The 18,181-nt window shown below is 41.8% G+C and overlaps 1 protein-coding gene across 4 annotated transcripts in view; it reads right to left on the bottom strand.

Annotated features, from left to right (window-relative positions):
* The window catches only part of LOC115108588 (CMP-N-acetylneuraminate-beta-1,4-galactoside alpha-2,3-sialyltransferase-like), an 83,343-nt gene that overhangs the window by 41,844 nt on the left and 23,318 nt on the right, over nucleotides 1-18,181 (bottom strand). For all 4 annotated transcript variants that reach the window (XM_029633107.2, XM_029633106.2, XM_065009161.1 and 1 more), the window contains 2 exons: nucleotides 15,589-15,631; nucleotides 6,048-6,140 (listed from right to left, as the gene is read on the bottom strand). In XM_029633107.2, coding sequence (XP_029488967.1) covers nucleotides 6,048-6,140; nucleotides 15,589-15,631 — 136 coding nt within the window. The remainder of the gene's footprint in view (nucleotides 1-6,047; nucleotides 6,141-15,588; nucleotides 15,632-18,181) is intronic.

Below are 18,181 nucleotides of genomic sequence, written 5' to 3'. Positions count from 1 at the left end.
AATGAGATGATGGAGAAACCTCACCCAGAACAGAGATGGAGAAACCTCACCCAGAACAGAGATGATGGAGAAACCTCACCCAGAAATGAGATGATGGAGAAACCTCACCCAGAACAGAGATGGAGAAACCTCACCCAGAAATGAGATGATGGAGAAACCTCACCCAGAACAGAGATGGAGAAACCTCACCCAGAACAGAGATGATGGAGAAACCTCACCCAGAACAGAGATGATGGAGAATCCTCACCCAGAAATGAGATGATGGAGAAACCTCACCCAGAAATGAGATGATGGAGAAACCTCACCCAGAAATGAGATGATGGAGAAAACCTCACCCAGAAATGAGATGATGGAGAAACCTCACCCAGAAATGAGATGATGGAGAAACCTCACCCAGAAATGAGATGATGGAGAAACCTCACCCAGAACAGAGATGATGGAGAAACCTCACCCAGAAATGAGATGATGGAGAAATCTCACCCAGAAATTAGATGATGGAGAAACCTCACCCATAAATTAGATGATAGAGAAACCTCACCCAGAACAGAGATGGAGAAACCTCACCCAGAACAGAGATGATGGAGAAACCTCACCCAGAAATGAGATGATGGAGAAACCTCACCCAGAAATTAGATGATAGAGAAACCTCACCCAGAAATGAGATGATGGAGAAACCTCACCCAGAAATGAGATGATGGAGAAACCTCACCCAGAAATGAGATGATGGTGAAACCTCACCCAGAAATGAGATGATGGACTAACCTCACCCAGAAATGAGATGATGGAGAAACCTCACCCAGAACAGAGATGATGGAGAAACCTCACCCAGAAATGAGATGATGGAGAAACCTCACCCAGAAATGAGATGATGGAGAAACCTCACCCAGAACAGAGATGATGGAGAAACATCACCCAGAACAGAGATGATGGAGAAACCTCACCCAGAACAGAGATGGAGAAACCTCACCCAGAAATGAGATGATGGTGAAACCTCACCCAGAACAGAGATGATGGAGAAATCTCACCCAGAACAGAGATGGAGAAACCTCACCCAGAAATGAGATGATGGAGAAACCTCACCCAGAAAAGAGATGGAGAAACCTCACCCAGAACAGAGATGATGGAGAAACCTCACCCAGAAATGAGATGATGGAGAAACCTCACCCAGAACAGAGATGGAGAAACCTCACCCAGAAATGAGATGTTGGTGAAACCTCACCCAGAACAGAAAAAGTGTTTCTTTAACCCAGACAACCCCTTCAGTCTTGGCAGCTGCTGTTTTTTTGTTCATGTGTAATATCACATAATGAACAGCAAATTAGCTGTGATCTGGCGGGAGATAACAAACGGCTAATCAGAGAATGCTGGAATGTCTGCAGCTTAACAACTAAGTAATGCTTTGCTGTGCAGGGCAGGCCTTATGAATGAGAGCCTATTTCCTTTGGGGCCCTCAGTCGCATACCGACAATCCTCCTCTCACCTGCTGCTAATTTGTCTCTCAGAGAGAAGAAGAAAGGAGAAAGAAGAAGCAGAAAGAAGGAGAAGAATAATGAGAAGAATCAAATCAAACTTTATTTGTCACATGCGCCAAATACAACAAGTGTAGACCTTACTGTGAAATGCAATACTTACAAGCTCTTAACCAACAGTGCAGTTCAAGAAAGAGTTATGAAAATATTTACCAAATAAACTAAAGTCAGAAATTATAAAAAAGTAACACAACAAAATGTTAATAATGAGGCTATATTTGCGGGGGTACAGGTTAGTCGAGGTCATTTGTACATGTAACTAGGAGTGAAGTGACTATGTAAATACTCCGGTGGCAATTTGATTAATTGTTCAGCAGTCTTATGGCTTGGGGATAGAAGCTGTTAAAGGAGCCTTTTGGTCAAAGACTTGGTGCTGCGATACTGTTGAAGAAGAAGAAGAAGGAGGAAAAAGAAAGAAGAAGAAGGAGGAAAAAGAAAGAGGAAAGAAGAAGGATAAGAAGAATAACAAAGGAAAAAGAAAAATAAGAAGGAAAGAGAAAGAAGAACAAGAAGAAAAGAAGGAAAGAAAAAGAAGAAGAAAAAGAAGAAAGAAGAACAAGAAGAAAAAGAAGAAAAGAGAAAGAAGAACAAGAAGAAAAAGAAGAAAAGAGAAAGAAGAAAAAGAAGAAAAGAAGGAAAGAAAAAGAAGAACAAGAAGAAAAAGAAAAAAAGAAGGAAAGAGAAAGAACAACAAGAAGAAAAAGAAGAAAGAAGAACAAGAAGAACAAGAAGAAGGAAGAAAAATAAGAAGAAGGAGAAGAAGAAGAAAACAACGTAGAATATCGGTCAGTTTAAGGTCTTTCTCTCTCTCTCAAATATCTCTCTCTCTCTCTCTGTGTATTGTGGGAGTTGCGTGTCTAAGGGTGCTAAACGAGACCAGATAAGTGGATGGGGCCCATCGCTCTCACGCACTGGGACGACCGCACAGCACAACAGACCAAAAAAAGACACCAACTCCCATCGGACTGCCTGATGCATCCTGGGGCTCTTATTTAAAATAGTGAAAGAGAAAGAGAGAAAGAGACAGAGAGATGGGGTGGTTAGAGAGAGGGAGCGAGAGAGAGATAGAGAGAGAGATGGGGTGGTTAGAGAGAGAGAGAGACAGAGAGATGGGGGTGGTTAGAGAGAGAGAGAGAGAGAGAGAGAGGCCCTAAGAAAACACCATACACAGGTGAAGGTATTTTGATGGTGTGGAGCCTTATCTAGTGTTGAATAATTGAGAAAGGGAAATGGGATCTTCCATCTCTCACGCCACTCTGAACAGGGAGATTTCCACATGACAGGACTAGTGTCCATGATGGCACAAGGTACATAAGTAAAGTACATCGTGTAAGAAGGAGATAGATAGACAAGAGCACAAATGGGAACTGGATGGGGATCGCTCAGTGACCATGGTCTTCTCTTGTCATTAATAAGTCAGGGTCAACATTCACTACACATCAGGATCGTTAATTGCAGGCTTTGACAAGACATTTGTGTATGTATCGTTCATAGTGAATTACACTATCCTTTTAATAATAACCAATATTAAAACTACCAAATAAAGTTCACATCAGTGGTAACTTAATGAAACATCTGACATCTTTAATATATAATGTGTAAAATAGAGATGTCTGAAATTTGTAATGGATGACCAGGAAGAAAATGTGTTTCCACAGTGCTGTGGATGGTAGGAAATCAGTGACCTTTCACCAGGCAGAGGCAGAGGGTATATCTCAATTAGTCTTTCCTTGATTCCTCATGTCCTGTCTCCTTGCCTCCTCAAAACACATTGGAAGAGAACATCCAAGGCCCCTCCCCTTCAGATCTTCTCCACCAATATTTTTTGATAAGGTTGCAAATAGAGAGGACAGAAGTAATCAAGGAAAGATTGAGAAAGATCCAAAGAGGCAGAAGTCACAGGAAGGTCAACATCTTCACTGAGGGTTCCCTGACCCTTGACCCCTAAACTGTCAAATGGGAGGACCATCTGAGTCATTCTAACCAATCGTCTGGGGTCAGGTCACCTATGACTCTCCATGGCTGTCTCTCTCTAGTCGAGGGGAGCCGGACAATGGGCCAGTGGTCTGCCAGCAGACAAAGCAGCAGTTCTCTGCTTCCTGTGTTTTTTTCTGGACGGAGGAAGCGACTCATGCTCACAATGTGAGAGGGGCTTTCTGTTGGATCTGAGATGGAGCCGAAGATAATCTGTGGGTTTATTGTGAAGATGTCGAGACTCAATGAAGTTGCATATACAATACAGTAGGGCACTGAGGATTAGAAAGTACAACTGAATGGAGTCATGGTCAGAGAGTGAAAGAAAACTGTGAATGAGGCCGTTGTCAAAGTAGCGCCATCATCATCTCAACTAAGCTTGAAGTAACACACTTTACTAAAATAGGGAGAGAAAATGATCATGGGGTGCTGAATTATAACGATGTCTCATAAACCAAATTATATAATATCATAAATGTATCATAAACCAAATTATATAATATCATAAATGTATCATAAAACAAACGATATAATATCAGAAATGTATCATAAACCAAATTACACAAAATAATATCATAAATGTTTCATAACCCAAATAACACTATATACTATATAATAAATATAGTATAAATGTATCATAAACCAAATTATAGAATATAATAAATGTATCATAAACCAAATGATAAAATATCATAAATGTTTCATAACCCAAATAACACTATATAATATCATAAATGTATCATAAACCAAATGATATAATATCATAAATGTATCATAAACGAAATGATATAATATCATAAATGTATCAAAAACCAAATTATATAATTGTCACACCCTGACCATAGTTTGCTTTGTATGTTTCTATGTTTTGTTTGGTCAGGGTGTGATCTGAGTGGGCATTCTATGATTGCTCCTGTCTCAGTGTTTGTTCCACACGGGACTGTTGTTGTTTTTGTAGTTTATTATATGTAAAGTTTTCTTATTAAAAACAAACATGAATTTCAACCACGCTGCGACGGAAGAATCCCGTTACAGAATCACCCACCACAACAGGACCAAGTGGCGTGGTGACAGGCAGCAGGAGCAGCGCACGGAGGACTGGACATGGGAAGATGAGTTGGACGGTAAAGGACCCTGGGCACAGCCAGGAGATTATCGCCGCCCCAAAGAAGAGCTGGAGGCAGCACGGCGGCGTGGATGGAGGCCGAGAGTCAGCCCCAAAAATTTATTGGGGGGAGGCACACAGGAAGTGTGGCGAAGCCAGGTAGGAGACCTGCGCCAACTTAGGAAGAACCGGGGACACCATGCGCAAGGAGACGCACTGGAGACCAGATGCGTAGAGCCGGCTTACATGGCACCAGCCTTGCGCATGGTGTCCCCGGTTCGCCTGCATAGCCCAGTGCGGGCTATTCCACCTCGCCGCACTGGCAGGGCGACCGGGAGCATTCAACCAGGTAAGGTTGGGCAGGCTCGGTGCTCAAGAGCTCCAGTGCGCCTGCACGGTCCGGTACCACCTCCACACACCAGCCCAGAGGCGCCGGAGCCCCTCAGACCAGAGGCGCAGGGGCCCCTCAGCCCAGAGGCGCCATAGCCCCTCAGCCCAGAGGCGCCAGAGCTTCTGCCCCTCTGTCCCGAGCTGCCCCTCTGTCCAGTGGGGTCATTTAGTAGGGTCGCCATGGTTAGGAGGCCACGGAAGCGGACAATAAGTCGGACTAAGACTATGGTGAAGTGGGGGCCACGTCCAGCACCAGAGCCGCCACCGCGGACAGATGCCCACCCAGACCCTCCCCAATTGGTTCAGGTTTTGCGGCCGGAGTCCGCACCTTGGGGGTACTGTCACACCCTGACCATAGTTTGCTTTGTATGTTTCTATGTTTTGTTTGGTCAGGGTGTGATCTGAGTGGGCATTCTATGTTGTGTGTCTAGTTTGTCTGTTTCTGTGTTTTGCCTGATATGGTTCTCAATCAGAGGCAGGTGTTAGTCATTGTCTCTGATTGGGAACCATATTTAGGTAGCCTGTTTGGTGTTGTGGGTGATTGTTCCTCTCTCAGTGTTTGTTCAACACGGGACTGTTGTTGTTTTTGTAGTTTATTCATGTATAGTTTTCTTATTAAAAACAAACATGAATTTCAACCACGCTGCATTTTGGTCCTCCTCTCCTTCGACGGAAGAATCCCGTTATAATAATATCATAAATGTATCATAAACCAAATTACACTATATAATATCATAAATGTATCATAAACCAAATTACACTATATAATATCATAAATGTATCATAAACCAAATTCTAAACTGGGTGGTTCGAGCCCTGAATGCTGATTGGCTGAAAGCCGTGGCATATCAGGGCATGACAAAACACATTTTTACTTCTCTAATTATATAATTAAGCAATAAAACCCCCTGGGGTTTGTGGTATATGGCGTTGCGTTGTGTATAAGAACAGCCCTTATCCATGTTATATTGCCCATATACCACACCCCCTCGGGTTTTATTGCTTAATTATATCACATCATATCAGAAATGTAAAAAGCTTTGGCTCACATTGGATAGATGGTGGTCATCTTGGCAGCTGCGTAGCCAGGCTTACAGACTCCCTCGCTGAGATTACCATACTTGTACATCAGCTCCAAAGGTCTGTGGTACAAAGAGGAGAGGTCAGAGACAGAGAAGAGGTCGCGGCAAGGAGGAGAGGTCAGAGACAGAGAAGAGGTCACACAAGGAGGAGAGGTCAGAGACAGAGAAAAGGTCACACGAGGAGGAGAAGAGATGGTGTGTGAGCATGAATAGAAGCTTTCTAAAAGCCTAAAAAGCTACACAAGCCTAAGAAAATAACCAGGAACATTCTGCATAACTGGAACTGTTAAGAACAAACAACTAGATCATTGAACCTTTGAATCCAAAGAATACATTTTGATGGATATTTGATGGCTCTGTACTGTAAACAAATATCTTAATGTCTTTAATCTGTCATTGCTGTGTACAACTAACTGTCTAATGCTCTATCATAATACATCATACTCTATATCATAATATATGATACTCTATCATTATATATTATACTCTATCATAATATATCATACTCTATCATAATGTACAATACTCTATCATAATATATGATACTCTATCATAATAGATCATACTCTATCATAATAGATCATACTCTATCATAATATCTCATTCTCTATCATAATGTACAATACATTATCATACTCTATCATAATATATCATACTCTGAAAGAAAACTATAATGTATCTACTGTGGAGGTTGGGTTAACAAGATCAGAACTCCTCTACATTTCATTTCATTGAATAAAAGCCAAGGCATAAAAGGATAACATAAAACGGTTAGGACATGCACAGATGGCCTCCCTACTTAGCTTAGGGCTCAAGCATAAGAGCATGATACCCCCACCCTAAGAAAGTTGAGCCAGTTACAACTTCATCTTGATTATTGTCCCATCATATGGTCAAGTGCAGCAAAGAAGGACCTAGTTAATTAAGCTGCAGCTAGCCCAAAACAGAGAGGCACATATTGCTCTTCATTGCAATCAGAGGGCTAATATAAATACTATGCATGCCAGGCTAGGCTAAGAGTTGAGGAAAGACTGACTGCATCACTTCTTGTTTTTATAAGAAACATTAATGTGTTGGAAATGATAAAATTGTTTGTATAGTCAACTTACACACAGCACTGACACACACACTTACTCCACCAGACATGCCACCAGGGGTCTTTTCACAGTCCCCAGGTACATAACAAATTCAAGGAAACTTACAGTACTATACAGAGCCATGATTGGATGGAACTCTCTTCCATCTCATATAGATCAAGTAAACAGCAAACCTGGTTTCAAAAAACAAACAAAGCAACATCTCACGGCCCAACACCTCTCCACCATGTGACCTACTTGTTGTGTGTATGTACTGACATGTATGTGGAATTGATAGATGCACACACACATACTACATGTTAAGTTGTTAAATGGAAAGTATTTTTCTGTAATGTCTTTCCTGTTATGTTTCAGACCCCAGTAAGACTAGCTGTTGCCATTGGTGTCAATCCTAATAAATCAACAAGAAAAAAATCTAAAATCTAAACCCTAAAACCGTTTTGACTGAAACAGCTGCAGTGAATTAATGTACAAATATAAGAAACTAATTGGTGAAAACTCAGAAGTAACAAGTCTTTCACCAAAAAGGGAGGGAAGCTTTGTTTATTTTACGTAGGCTCTCACCTCTCTCCGTTGAGTCAGTGAAACACAAATAAAACCTTTCAACAGACTACGTATCTATCCATGGGCCAGTGTGTGTGGGGGAGAGACAACCTGTTGATTGTGGAATGTATACTGGTGGAAAGAATCCCTCACATTTCACCATAGCTGCATCCAAAATGGCACCCTATTCCCTATTTATACCACTAGTGTTGACTAGGGCTCATACGGCTTCGGTCAAAAGTAGTGCACTATAAAGGGAATAGGCTGCCATATGGAATGTAACCTCTCTCTGTGAGGTTTTCTTAACGAACGATCTGTCAACAACTGGTGCCCTCACCAACGACCAGCCCCACCTCGACTAGAGACCATTTTACATTGTCAAGCCAAGTCATCTCTAAGTCTGAATAATTTTAGGGGCCTCTAGGGGTTATCTTTAGCTTGCTGGAAATGGAGGGATACTGTAACTCCTGGGATACGTCCCAAATGGCACGCTATGTGGTACACGACTGTTGACCAGGGCTTGTAGGGCTCTGTTCAAAAGTAGTGCACTATATAGGGAATAGGGTGCCATTTGGGAAGCTGCCAGAAGGCCTGGTTCACATTTTTAGTACCACACACATTGGTATTAATTACTGCTCTGAACAGCCGCTTTTAACCTCATTAATAACCTGATGAGCCTATGGCTTAGTCAAATAAACAGAGAGGCTATTGGACGAGCAGCCAGAGAAACTAGATCAGGAAAGGTAGGGCCCAGCACCATAGCATTGTAATACTGTATAATAATAAGCTATTCCACTTACAGTAGCAGACACTTTTGAGTGCAAACACTTTTAGTAGTCAAGGGTTTTTCTTTATTTTACTATTTATTACATTGCAGAATAATAGTGAAGACATCAAAACTATGAAATAACACATATGGAATCATGTAGTAACCAAAAAAGCTCTAAACAAATCCAAATATATATATTTGAGATTCTTCAAAGTAGCCACCATTTGCCTTGATGACAGCATTGCACACTCTTGGCATTCTCTCAACCAGCTCCATGAGGTAGTCATCTGGAATGCATTTCAATTAACAGGTGTGCCTTGTTAAAAGTTCATTTGTGGAATTTCTTTCCTTCTTAATGCGTTTGAGCCAATCAGTTGTGTTGTGAAAAGGTAGGGGTGGTACACAGAAGATATTTGGTAAAAGACCAAGTCCATATAATATCATGAACAGCTCAAATAAGCAAAGAGAATCAACAGTCCATCATGACTTTAAGACATGAAGGTCAGTCAATCCTGAACATTTCAAGAACTGAAAGTTTCTTCAAGTGCAGTCACAAAAACCATCAAGCGCTATGATGAAACTGGCACTCATGAGGACCACCACAGGAAAGAAAGACCCAGAGTTACCTCTGCTGCAAAGGATAAGTTCATTAGTTACCAGCCTCAGAAATTGCAGCCCAAATAAATGCTTCACAGAGTTCAAGTAACAGACACATCTCAACATCAACTGTTCAGAGGAGACTGTGTGAATCAGGCCTTCATGGTTTAATTGCTGCAAAGAAACCACTACTAAATGACACCAATAAGAAGAAGAGAGTTGCTTGGACCAAGAAACACGAGTAATGGACATTAGACCGGTGGAAATCTGTCCTTTGGTCTGATGAGTCCAAATATGAGATTCTTTGTTCCAACAGCCGTGACTTTGTGAGACGCAGAGTAGGTGAACTGATGGTCTCCGTTCACCTACTCTGTGTGGTTGCCACCGTGAAGCATGGAGAAGGAGGTGTGATGGTGCTTTGCTGGTGACACTGTCGGTAATTTATTTAGAATTCAAGGCACACTTAACCAGCATGGCTACCACAGCATTCTGCAGCGATACGCCATCCCATCTGGGTAGATCTTAGTGGTACTATTATTTGTTTTTCAACAGGACAATGACCCAACACACCTCCAGGCCGTGTAAGGGCTATTTGACCAAGAAGGAGAGTGATGGAGCGCCGCATCAGATGACCTGGCCTCCACAATCACCCAACCTCAACCCAATTGAGATGGTTCAGGATGAGTTGGACCGCAGAGTGAAGGAAAAGCAGCCAACAAGTGCTCAGAATATGTGGGAACTCCTTCAAGACTGTTGGAAAAGCATTCCGGGTGAAGCTGGTTGAGAGAATAGAATGCCAAGAGTGTGCAAAGCTGTCATCAAGGCAAAGGGTGGCCACTTTGAAGAATTTAACGTCTAAAATATATTTTGATTTGTTTAACACCTTTTTGGTTACTACATGAATCAATATGTTATGAATTATGAAATGCCCGAGATGGCATAGCAGTTCAGACGTCTTTTGTCCTCGTCTTGTCGTGTCGTGTATATATATATATTTACAACTTTTTTCACATACATTTTATTTTTATTTTCCATCAACTCATCTTCAATACACTCTCCTGCAACCTGCCTCACCAATTGATATGTATAAATACGTATTATTTACCTCAAATCTGCAATCCTCCAAGAAGCTAGCCAGAAGCTAGCCAGAAACTCCAAGAAGCTAGCCAGAAGCTAGCCAGGAGCTAGCCAGAAGCTAATCAGAAGCTAGTTAGCTTCTTTACTGGCAACTCGTTAGTATTCAGCTAACCACGGTTTGTGGTCATCAGCTATCCTTTAACTCGAAAATCTATCGCCAGTTTTGTACGGCGCAGCGCGGCTCGGAACGGAACATACCGGACCGATTTTTCTCTCCATGTCCCTGGATTTCAACTGCTCTCTGGACATTCACTCCCGGATCTCACAGCTAGCTGGCTGCTATCCGTGTGTCTATCTGCTTTAAATCGATTCGGAGCAAACATCAATTACTCCGGAGCTAGCCAGCTCCGTCAATCACTCCTGGGCTGCAGTCACCTATCCGGACCCGTTTTACTGCCTACGCGGAGCCCCACCGGGCCTTCACAACTGGACTGCCGACGTTATCTACCCGAAGGAGATCCGGCTGGCTCCTCCGTCGCGACGTTACCTGAACGCCCATCTGCGGCCTGCTAACCGTTTCAGAATAGACAATCGGACAATTTATTTATTTTTATTATTATTATGTTTCTTCTTGGGCCTCTATAACTATATCTATTGTTTTTATTTTTTTGTTGTTGTGTGATTTGGACTAATCCCCTCTACAACACGGAACTCCACTAATCTACTGACGGAACGCAAGAGGTGGCTAACAACAGACCTCCATCCTATGCTAGCTTGCTACCGATGCCCTGGCTAGCTGTCTAAATCGCCGTGACCCCCAAACCAACCTCTCCACTCCCTGGACCCTTTTGATCACTCGACTAAGGATGCCTCTCCTTAATGTCAATATGTCTTGTCCATTGCTGTTCTGGTTAGTGTTTATTGGCTTATTTCACTGTAAAGCCTCTAGTCCTGCTCACTATACCTTATCCAACTTATTAGTTCCACCACCCACACATGCAATGACATCTCCTGGTTTCAATGATGTTTCTAGAGACAATATCTCTCTCTTCATCACTCAATACCTAGGTTTACCTCCACTGTATTCACATCCTACCATACCTTTGTCTGTACATTATACCTTGATGCTATTTTATCGCCCCCAGAAACCTCCTTTTACTCTCTGTTCCAGACGTTCTAGACGACCAATTCTTATTGCTTTTAGCCGTACCCTTATTATTCTCCTCCTATGTTCCTCTGGCGATGTAGAGGTGAATCCAGGCCCTGCAGTGCCTAGCTCCACTCCTATTCCCCAGGCGCTCTCTTTTGATGACTTCTGTAACCGTAATAGCCTTGGTTTCATGCATGTTAACATTAGAAGCCTCCTCCCTAAGTTTGTTCTTTTCACTGCTTTAGCACACTCTGCCAACCCGGATGTTCTAGCTGTGTCTGAATCCTGGCTTAGGAAGACCACCAAAATTCAGAAATTTTAATTCCAAACTACAACATTTTCAGACAAGATAGAACTGCCAAAGGGGGCGGTGTTGCAATCTACTGCAAAGATAGCCTGCAGAGTTCTGTCCTACTATCCAGGTCTGTACCCAAACAATTTGAACTTCTACTTTTAAAAATCCACCTCTCTAAAAACAAGTCTCTCACCGTTGCCGCCTGCTATAGACCACCCTCTGCCCCCAGCTGTGCTCTGGACACCATATGTGAACTGATTGCCCCCATCTATCTTCAGAGCTCGTGCTGCTAGGCGACCTAAACTGGAACATGCTTAACACCCCAGCCATCCTACAATCTAAACTTGATGCCCTCAATCTCACACAAATTATCAATGAACCTACCAGGTACCCCCAAAGCCTTAAACACGGGCACCCTCATAGATATCATCCTAACCAACTTCCCTCTAAATACACCTCTGCTGTCTTCAACCAAGATCTCAGCGATCACTGCCTCATTGCCTGCATCCGTAATGGGTCAGCGGTCAAACGACCTCCACTCATCACTGTAAACGCTCCCTGAAACACTTCAGCGAGCAGGCCTTTCTAATCGACCTGGCCGGGGTGTCCTGGAAGGATATTGATCTCATCCCGTCAGTAGAGGATGCCTGGATATTTTTTTTTTTAAATGCCTTCCTAACAATCTTAAATAAACATGCCCCATTCAAGAAAATTAGAACCAGGAACAGATATAGCCCTTGGTTCTCCCCAGACCTGACTGCCCTTAACCAACACAAAAACATCCTACGGCGTTCTGCATTAGCATCAAACAGCCCCCGTGATATGCAGCTGTTCAGGGAAGCTAGAAACCGTTATACACAGGCAGTTAGAAAAGCCAAGGCTAGCTTTTTCAAGCAGAAATTTGCTTCCTGCAACACTAACTCTAAAAAGTTCTGGGACACTGTAAAGTCCATGGAGAATAAGAACACCTCCTCCCAGCTGCCCACTGCACTGAAGATATGAAACACTGTCACCACTGATAAATCCACCATAATTGAGAATTTCAATAAGCATTTTTCTACGGCTGGCCATGCTTTCCACCTGGCAACTCCTACCCCGGTCAACAGCACTGCACCCCCAACAGCAACTCGCCCAAGCCTTCCCCATTTCTCCTTCTCCCAAATCCATTCAGCTGAAGTTCTGAAAGAGCTGAAAAATCTGGACCCCTACAAATCAGCCGGGCTAGACAATCTGGACCCTTTCTTTCTAAAATTATCTGCCGAAATTGTTGCCACCCCTATTACTAGCCTGTTCAACCTCTCTTTCGTGTCATCTGAGATTCCCAAAGATTGGAAAGCAGCTGCGGTCATCCCCCTCTTCAAAGGGGGACACTCTTGACCCAAACTGCTACAGACCTATATCTATCCTACCATGCCTTTCTAAGGTCTTGAAAGCCAAGTCAACAAACAGATTACCGACCATTTCGAATCTCACCATACCTTCTCTGCTATGCAATCTGGTTTCAGAGCTGGTCATGGGTGCACCTCAGCCACGCTCAAGGTCCTAAACGATATCTTAACCGCCATCGATAAGAAACATTACTGTGCAGCCGTATTCATTGATCTGGCCAAGGCTTTCGACTCTGTCAACCACCACATCCTCATCGGTAGACTCGACAGCCTTGGTTTCTCAAATGATTGCCTCGCCTGGTTCACCAACTACTTCTCTGATAGAGTTCAGTGTGTCAAATCGGAGGGTCTGCTGTCCGGACCTCTGGCAGTCTCTATGGGGGTGCCACAGGGTTCAATTCTTGGACTGACTCTCTTCTCTGTATACATCAATGAGGTCGCTCTTGCTGCTGGTGAGTCTCTGATCCACCTCTACGCAGACGACACCATTCTGTATACTTCCGGCCCTTCTTTGGACACTGTGTTAACAACCCTCCAGGCAAGCTTCAATGCCATACAACTCTCCTTCCGTGGCCTCCAATTGCTCTTAAATACAAGTAAAACTAAATGCATGCTCTTCAACCGATCGCTACCTGCACCTACCCGCCTGTCCAACATCACTACTCTGGACGGCTCTGACTTAGAATACGTGGACAACTACAAATACTTAGGTGTCTGGTTAGACTGTAAACTCTCCTTCCAGACCCATATCAAACATCTCCAATCCAAAGTTAAATCTAAAATTGGCTTCCTATTTCGCAACAAAGCATCCTTCACTCATGCTGCCAAACATACCCTTGTAAAATTGACCATCCTACCAATCCTCGACTTTGGCGATGTCATTTACAAAATAGCCTCCAATACCCTACTCAACAAATTGGATGCAGTCTATCACAGTGCAATCCGTTTTGTCACCAAAGCCCCATATACTACCCACCATTGCGACCTGTACGCTCTCGTTGGCTGGCCCTCGCTTCATACTCGTCGCCAAACCCACTGGCTCCATGTCATCTACAAGACCCTGCTAGGTAAAGTCCCCCTTATCTCAGCTCGCTGGTCACCATAGCATCTCCCACCTGTAGCACACGCTCCAGCAGGTATATCTCTCTAGTCACCCCCAAAACCAATTCTTTCTTTGGCCGCCTCTCCTTCCAGTTCTCTGCTGCCAATGACTGGAACGAACTACAAAAATCTCTTAAATTGGAAACACTTATCTTCCTCACTAGCTTTAAGCACCAACTGTCAGAGCATCTTACAGATTACTGCACCTGTACATAGCCCACCTATAATTTAGCCCAAACAACTACCTCTTTCCCAACTGTATTTAATTAATTTATTTATTTTGCTCCTTTGCACCCCATTATTTTTATTTCTACTTTGCACATTCTTCCATTGCAAAACTACCATTCCAGTGTTTTACTTGCTATATTGTATTTACTTTGCCACCATGGCCTTTTTTGCCTTTACCTCCCTTCTCACCTAATTTGCTCACATTGTATATAGACTTGTTTTTTTTACTGTATTATTGACTGTATGTTTGTTTTACTCCATGTGTAACTCTGTGTCGTTGTATGTGTCGAACTGCTTTGCTTTATCTTGGCCAGGTCGCAATTGTAAATGAGAACTTGTTCTCAACTTGCTTACCTGGTTAAATAAAGGTGAAATAAATAAAATAAAAAATATGTGTTATTTCATAGTTTTGATGTCTTAACTATTATTCTACAATGTAGAAAATAGTAAAAATAAAGAAAATCCCTTGAATGATTAAGTATGTGCAAACTTTTGACGGGTACTGAATAACTCATTTAATCATGTACAAACACACACTGTAACACACAAAAATAAGTATCTTGCGAAATGACTCAAAGCAGTAACATGGTCTTTGCAGCAGTGGTGTAAAGTACTGAAGTAAAAATGCTTTAAAGTACTACTTAAGCAATTTTTTTAGGCATCTGTACTTTACTATTTATGTTTTTGACAACCTTTATGCCACTACATTCCTACAGAAAATATGTACTTTTTAATCCATACATTTTCCCTGACACCCAAAAGTAGTAGTTACATTTTGAATTTTCAGGTAGGACAATAATATGGTCTAATTCACACTCCCTACTGCCTCTGATCTAGCAGACTCATTAAACACAAATACTGCATTTGTACATGATGTGTTCGTAAAAATACATTTAAAAAATAACATTGTGCTATTTGGTTTGCCTAATATAAGACATTTTATGTATAGCATTTACTTTTAGTTTGTACTTTTATTCAAGTATGACAATTGAGTACTTTTTCCACCACTGTACTTAAGTACATTTAAAACCAGTTACTTTTAGATTTTTACTCAAGTAGTTAATTGACAAAAATAACAAAATATCCTTACATTGAAGACTTTTTGCAAATCCAATCAGTTGTGCCCAGTGAGATGGTCTTAAGAGTTTGACGACTGTTGAGGTTACCCAAAACATACATGAAGATCATGTAGCCAAAACACAAAGCAATGTGAAGGGGTAAAGCACAATACTGGATAAGATAATGTATTAAGGGACTACTTACAGATTACCACCCAGCTTCAGCAAGAATCCCTGTTTGTCATACACTAGATTGGCAGAGAGAAAGAGAGATTAAGTATGTCGTTGATAATGAAAGAACAAGGAACAAAATTAAACATCGCAAAACAATTTAATACAAACTAAAACAAAATTAGTTTAGTAATCAATGGTTACTTTGATATTCATCTGTGGAGAAATGATGGATCATCTATAGACGAGGACCAAGATTCGTAGGTACCATAAAGCTTAAAATAACAACTACAATCTGTAAAGTGGAAGTCAATAAGAAACATTTAATTTTGTGGAACTTTCTGTTGCAGCCTGGGTCATAGGACACGCCATAGACCATGAGGCAGTAGTTATTGCTACTTACGACGTGGACACATCGTCATCTTCATGAAAACATGTCTGTCTGTCTGCAATCATTATATCATCAGAGGTCACAGTAGCCGTCCTTTAATCTGTCAATGACTGTTTCCTATTTGCCCTTTAGATACAGGCCTGCTACATTACTTCATGTGAGTGGAATAGTAAAACAATGGTGGATGGAAAAGGACAGCACGCAGGGCATCATACTTGCTCTTCTCAATGGTCTGGCTGGCAGAAGAACCAGGGCTAGCCAAAATGTGTCTCGATAAATTACTTTGTCATTTAGTTTAACTGATTTACTGATGTCAGGATAACCTAACCTCAAACAAAGCTTCCTCCATTCACAATACCAGGTTAAAAAAACAATTATTGTTTCGAACCCAACATTTCCTGTAAAACAGAAGTAAACAGAGGGATTGTTCAAGCTTGTATTTGAAAAACAGCAGAGCACAAAAAACACACAAAGGGGGACAGATTTTTAACATTTGCCGGTCAGAAATGAAATTGACCCAGAAGAGACCAAATCTATGGCCTCTCATTAATACTCCAGTTACTCTAGTTATCCAGCTCTTTCATGGTGCTGGTATCTGCCTGCTGAAGCAGAGAACTCAGTAGGCACCGCTGCTTAAATGGAAATTAAGCATAAAGAAAAAGAGAAGACAACCAGTCGGCGGACTTCAAGAACATGGAAGATAAAGCTGTATGTTGATCTCTGGCTGTGTGACTAGACCACAGTGTTTGTGTGTGTGGGGGAGGGGGAGGGGGGGTGTCCTCTGGTGAGGTCCATGGAAGGCTGATGGGATTGGGAAGTTTCTGTGATGTGTGGTGGGTTGGTTAGGGAGCAAATGAGGAGGTTCTTGATATTATTGCTGGGCTGAGAGAGGTTTGTTCTAGCAGTCGTTCCCTGACGGGAAAGCAGCAAGCCTCATCAAGTCAGCTCTAGATTCTGGGTTCTCGATTCTGGAAGCCAGAAGAGCCCATGGGTCCCTCAACATTACAGTACCATAGAATTGGTCCTCCCATCACAGAACATTGACTTGAATGGGAAAGTCTGTTCCAGTAATTCTATGGGGAATACAGTGCGAAAACAGGTGGTTGATTGAGTAGTGTTCGTCATAGGGTTTGATATAAACAACAAGCCATATTAACCGCTGCCCTCATTATTTCCACTTACACTACCACTCTCACAAGACCACATCCATCTCCTGTTCTGTTGCTACTAGGCAGCTAGGCTAGGCAGCTAGGCTCTACCACCACCAACATCATCATTCACTGTTTGGCCTAACTGGGTTAAAACTCCAACTGGGTAAAGTGTTGCTAGTAAGTAGGACCACAGTGCAAATCATGAGATAAAGCAACAACCCTGAATAAAAATAAACTTGTTACAGCTGTGAAAGGGCTTAGATCAACACGACACTGTGAGTGTTTGTTGTTCAGACTAGGAGAAACAGATGAAACAATGATTAAAAGGAGAAGTAATTCTATCAAGTTTACACAGTTGAAAGTCTTGGTTTGAGGGTTTGGTTTGCACATCATTGGACATTTAGGAGTCCAAACAGGTGAATAATACACATTCAGCCTAGTCCAAACAACTTTTCTTACTATGGCAACTACCTAGTTAACAAAAAACATACCACAGTAGATCATAGTTTTCATAACAAAAGAACCATACCATAGTTAGACTACAGTTTCCGTAACAAATGTAAAATCTTCCTGTTTTAAAGATGTTGGTTCTGGCTACATAGCCGTATGTACGGGTAAACAACAAATCTCCCAAGATAGGCTAGAACAGAGACCTAGCCGTCTAACTTTCTGAGTCACAATCAATATCATTCTAATCAATTCAACCTCATTTCAATTTAAGAGAATTATTGGCATGGGAAACATGTTTACATTGCGTGAAATAGATAATAAACAAAAGTGAAATAAACAATAAAAAATGTACAGTAAACATTACACTCACAAAAGTTCCAAAAGAATAAAGACATTTCAAATGTCATGTTATGTCTATATACAGTGCTGTAATGAGGTGCAAATAGTACAAAAAGGAAAATAAATATAGGTTGTATTTACAATAGTGTTTGTTCTTCACTGGTTGCCCTTTTGTTGTGACAACATGTCACATATCTTGCTGCTGTGATTGCACACTGTGGTATTTCACCCAACAGATATGGAAGTTGATGAAAATGGGATTTGTTTTCAAATTCTTTGTAATCTGAGGGGAATAT

Source organism: Oncorhynchus nerka, linkage group LG24 (genome assembly GCF_034236695.1).
Source record: "Oncorhynchus nerka isolate Pitt River linkage group LG24, Oner_Uvic_2.0, whole genome shotgun sequence".
In the NCBI taxonomy this organism is placed as follows: Eukaryota; Metazoa; Chordata; class Actinopteri; order Salmoniformes; family Salmonidae; genus Oncorhynchus; species Oncorhynchus nerka.
This window is presented reverse-complemented; position numbering and strand designations above follow the sequence as displayed.